The sequence below is a fragment of the Nicrophorus vespilloides genome, unplaced genomic scaffold (genome assembly GCF_001412225.1).
Source record: "Nicrophorus vespilloides isolate i.1.1-1 unplaced genomic scaffold, Nicve_v1.0, whole genome shotgun sequence".
NCBI lineage: Eukaryota > Metazoa > Arthropoda > Insecta > Coleoptera > Silphidae > Nicrophorus > Nicrophorus vespilloides.
Genome location: NW_017099024.1, coordinates 160938 through 164839, shown reverse-complemented (window position 1 = coordinate 164839; position 3902 = coordinate 160938). Strand labels below are relative to the sequence as shown.

Genomic DNA, 3902 nt, shown 5'->3' with positions numbered 1-3902 from the left:
TATATATATATATATATATACTGTGAAATCTCATAATAACAATATTTTTCAAATTTATAATTAGTTAATTGTAAATTAGATAATTACGATCTATTTCCTAATAACTAGTAGAGAAAATATTACATTATCACTTGAAATATGGTAAACAAAAACATGTTCAGAAGTAGTAATAAGTAAAATACAAATCTTCAGTATTAGACTTAACTATTTTAGACCTGAATTTTTAAATTTGAAAATTTTTTTTTTTATCATAAAATATTATATACAAGAACCCTCTCACAATGTTTGAGCTGGTTTCCTACATAGGTATATAAACTAGGAATGCGTGAAAGAAGCTACCATCAAGTCTAACAGATAAAAATAGTGCTTTTTTAACTAATTATTTTGAAAATTGATTTTTTTTTAACAATTTTTAAATCTAGATAGTCAAAAAGGCAATTGGAATGTTTTTGTACTGAATTCCCTCCACAGTTTTCATATCTGGTTTTTTTCATTTATCATCTTAATATTCCTGCTGCTCATCATCTGACTATTCCTCAGTGTTTTCATGTAAAATTTCTTTAAAACTTTCTTTACATTTCCATAAAACTGCAAATTTCAAACACAAATTTCAAAGAGCTATGACGATGGCTGATTGTTTAAAAACTTTTATATAGTAAGTTCATAAACCTCATACTTTACCTTCCAGACAAAGTAATGTCAAAATTATTCATTGTATAGAAAATATTTATATTATATCTATTATAACTTTCAGGCTATTATTTTATATCTTACATAGCATAATAATAACTATCACTCAGATACGTAAAGATTCAAATATAGTAAAAACCTAACCTAACCTTTTTTATAGTGGAGTGGAAACCTGTCTGCAAGACTCTGGTGTGTCCTCGCGCACATGTCCCGCGCATTCACTCTGCTCGCACTCACGTATTGTGGTCACTCGCGCACTTTGAGCTTCCAGGGCTTAGTTTTCCTCTCGCTGTATCCGTCTTTCGTCGGTTTCCTTCTGCTTGAGAATGGACGTGATGAAGCCGGCCACCACGTTCCATCTCTCCAAGTTCTTTGGTTCGAGGATCTCGCACAGTTTTGCCTCAGCATCTTGCTTCTTCGTCGCCCAGCGGTGACATCTTAAGACGGTATGTTTGGGGTCGTCCTCATCCAGGCAGTACTTTTGATTTTCTTTTCTTGCTATCCGGTGGAAGTACTTTCCGAAGCAGCCATGTCCCGAGAGAGCCTGCGTCAGGTGGAAAGTGACCTCTCCGTGCTTCCTTCCCATCCACTGCGTGATATTCTGGTCCATTCGCCCTTTGTGCCGTCCCGCCACTTTTCTTGCCATCTTAACAGCCTTTATGCTTTCATCGTCCCTACCGCCTTCGTAGTGCTCCAGTCTCTCTCTGGCCTGCACTGCATCCAAGGATATGGTCGCATATGCACAGCATGCTCTTATTGCTCCCTATCTCTGCACTCTTGCCAGGGCCGCTCTGTATTTTGCTACTTGCATAGCATTCGCCCATGCTGGTGCAGCTTACAGCATTGTGCAACTGTACCCAGCAGTCTCCTCTTTCGTTGCTTTGGCCCTCCCATGTTCGGCATCATTCTGTAGCCACTTCTGCATGCTCCGCCACGTTCGCTACGTGCTTTTCGAAAGAAAGGTTGCTATCTATTGTGACGCCCAGGTATTTTATTGTCTTCTGAGGGGCAATGTCAGTGTCTGTGACTCGGAAAGTGACTGGTTTCGTTTTTCTCCTGCCGGCCAGCAGCACCGCTTCCGTCTTTCCTGGAGCTAAGCTAAGCCCCTTCCTGGCCATCCATTCCTGTATGTTCAGGATCGCCGAGTTTGCTGACTCTACCAGCACCTCTTCCGTTTTGGCAACCACTAGCACTGCTAGGTCGTCCGCATAGCCTAGGACTGTTACCCCTTCCGGCTGCTGTATTTCGAGGACGCCATCATAGGCAATATTCTACAGAGTGGGGCCTAGCACCGATCCCTGTGGCACGCCACTAGTGATGATCATCTCCTTTTCTCCTGCTTCGCTCTTTATTCTGATTTTTCTGTCGCTAAGGTAACTTTGTATTATATTAGCGATGCAGGTGTTTACCTCTCTTCTTCTAAGTTCGCTTGTGATGTCTTTCCATGCCACGGTGTTAAACGCATTTCTGACATCCAACGTTAGCATCGCGCATGATCTCCTTGTTCTCCAAGTGCCAGCCTTTGCCTCAGTGGCAATCTTGATGACTGCTATGACTGCATCGGTTGTAGATCTGCCCTCCCTCAAGCTGTACTGCCTGTCAAACAGTCCTCCGCACCTTGCGATCTCGTCTTTCAGCCGGGAAAGGATCAGATGGTCGTAGATCTTGCCCATAGTGTCAATCATGGGGCTTCTATGAGTTTCACCGGCTTCTTCACTAAAATGAGTTTTGCAGTCTTCCATCTGCTTGGGAAGTGTCCTCTGTGCAGCATCATTCAGGGCAGCCAGCACTGCTTTAGGAAACTCCGTCACTGCGAGTTTTGTGACCACTGCTGGTACGCCATCTGATCCCGGAGCTTTCCCTATTTTTATGCTTTCCCAATTTTTATGCCGCTGGTACTGCCTTCTAGCAGCGTGGCAGTGTTTCCTCAGCTCTGCTATCTCGTCTGACTACCAGTAAGTTTGTTTCCGACTGTGATTGCTTCGCTTTTTTCCTTGGCGTTGCTGCGTTGCACGCTCCTTCTATAGACTGCATTAGCTCTTCTGCTGTTGGGCTTTCTCCAAGTGTGTCAGCAATGGAGTTTAGGAGAATTGTTTTATTGAGCTTTCTTATTGCCCATCCCGGTGTGACTGCTTAGTGCTGGCTCCTTGTTCTATCTCTGATGCTGTACGTTATGTATCTATGGTCGCTCAGCGTTTTCTTATCCAGAACCCTCCAATCATTTATTTTGGCAGCCAAGCCAGGCGTAATCATGGTGATGTCTAAGATGGATGAATAGTTTCCACGCTCAAAAGTAGGATCAGAGCCTCTGTTTGCGGATACGAGATTTAGGCTAGCAGCCCACTCAGTGATATCTTCTCCCCTTGCGTCCGTGCGTCTCTCGCCCCATTCCGGACTCTTCCCATTTAGGTCGCCCGTAATTATTGCCTGCCCACCTTGTCTTCTTGCGTCGCCTGCAATGTTTGCGAGAATGGAAGTGCTTTCGGCCCTGCTAATATAGTTTGTTGTCTTTATCCAGACATATCCAGTCCTACGTCCTCGAACCGCCACTTTACTGTTCACAACTTTGATTGCAGCATCCCCAGCTTCGTCGCAGAATCAGCCTGCTCTGCTTAGTGCCTTGTTCGGTTCGCTGACTATTAAAATGTCAGCGTTCAGTTCTCTAGCTGCGACATAAAACATGTCATGGGCAGCCCTGCACCTGTTTGTGTTCGTCTGTATGATGTTAGTGTCCATATATCGGGCATAGCGTGTTGCCTGCCTGATTTCCCGCTAGGCAGCATAGCGGGCAGTACCTCGTTCTGTCAGTGCCAGTGCAGTTTTGTGCTCAATGTCCGACGTTCCAGCACCTGAAACATCGGAGAAGCACTACGTGCGCCGATCCTTATGCGGCTACATTCTATGAGTTTCCTTCCTGCGGCTTGTGGGATTTCGGCTGTCGCTATTTGCTTCCTCCCTTATGCAGGTCTTATGTTTTTGACGCAAGCATCCGTCCCTGCCGCGGCTCTCAGTGCAGTTTCCACCTCACTGATGGTTGTTTGTTCATCAAGGTCTTTGATGCAGACAGTGATCGGGCTCTGCAGCACGCTTACGCTGTGACCGTTTTCCATTTTCTCGGCTAGAGCAGCTCTCTATGTTTCCGCTTTTCCGCTGCCTCTTGAGATTTCCATGAGTAGGTCCCCTTTTTTCGTGGCTCTAACAGAAACGATGTC

The 3902-nt window shown here is 44.7% G+C and overlaps 1 protein-coding gene across 1 annotated transcript; it reads right to left on the bottom strand.

Annotated features, from left to right (window-relative positions):
• Positions 1-964: 964 nt before the first annotated feature.
• Positions 965-1596, bottom strand: LOC108563875. The gene is made up of 2 exons (XM_017922678.1): positions 1530-1596; positions 965-1404 (listed from the first exon to the last, which is right to left on the bottom strand). The coding sequence occupies exons 1-2, from the start codon at positions 1594-1596 to the stop codon at positions 965-967; spliced, it is 507 nt and encodes a 168-aa protein (XP_017778167.1).
• Between the last annotated feature and the right edge of the window lie 2306 nt (positions 1597-3902).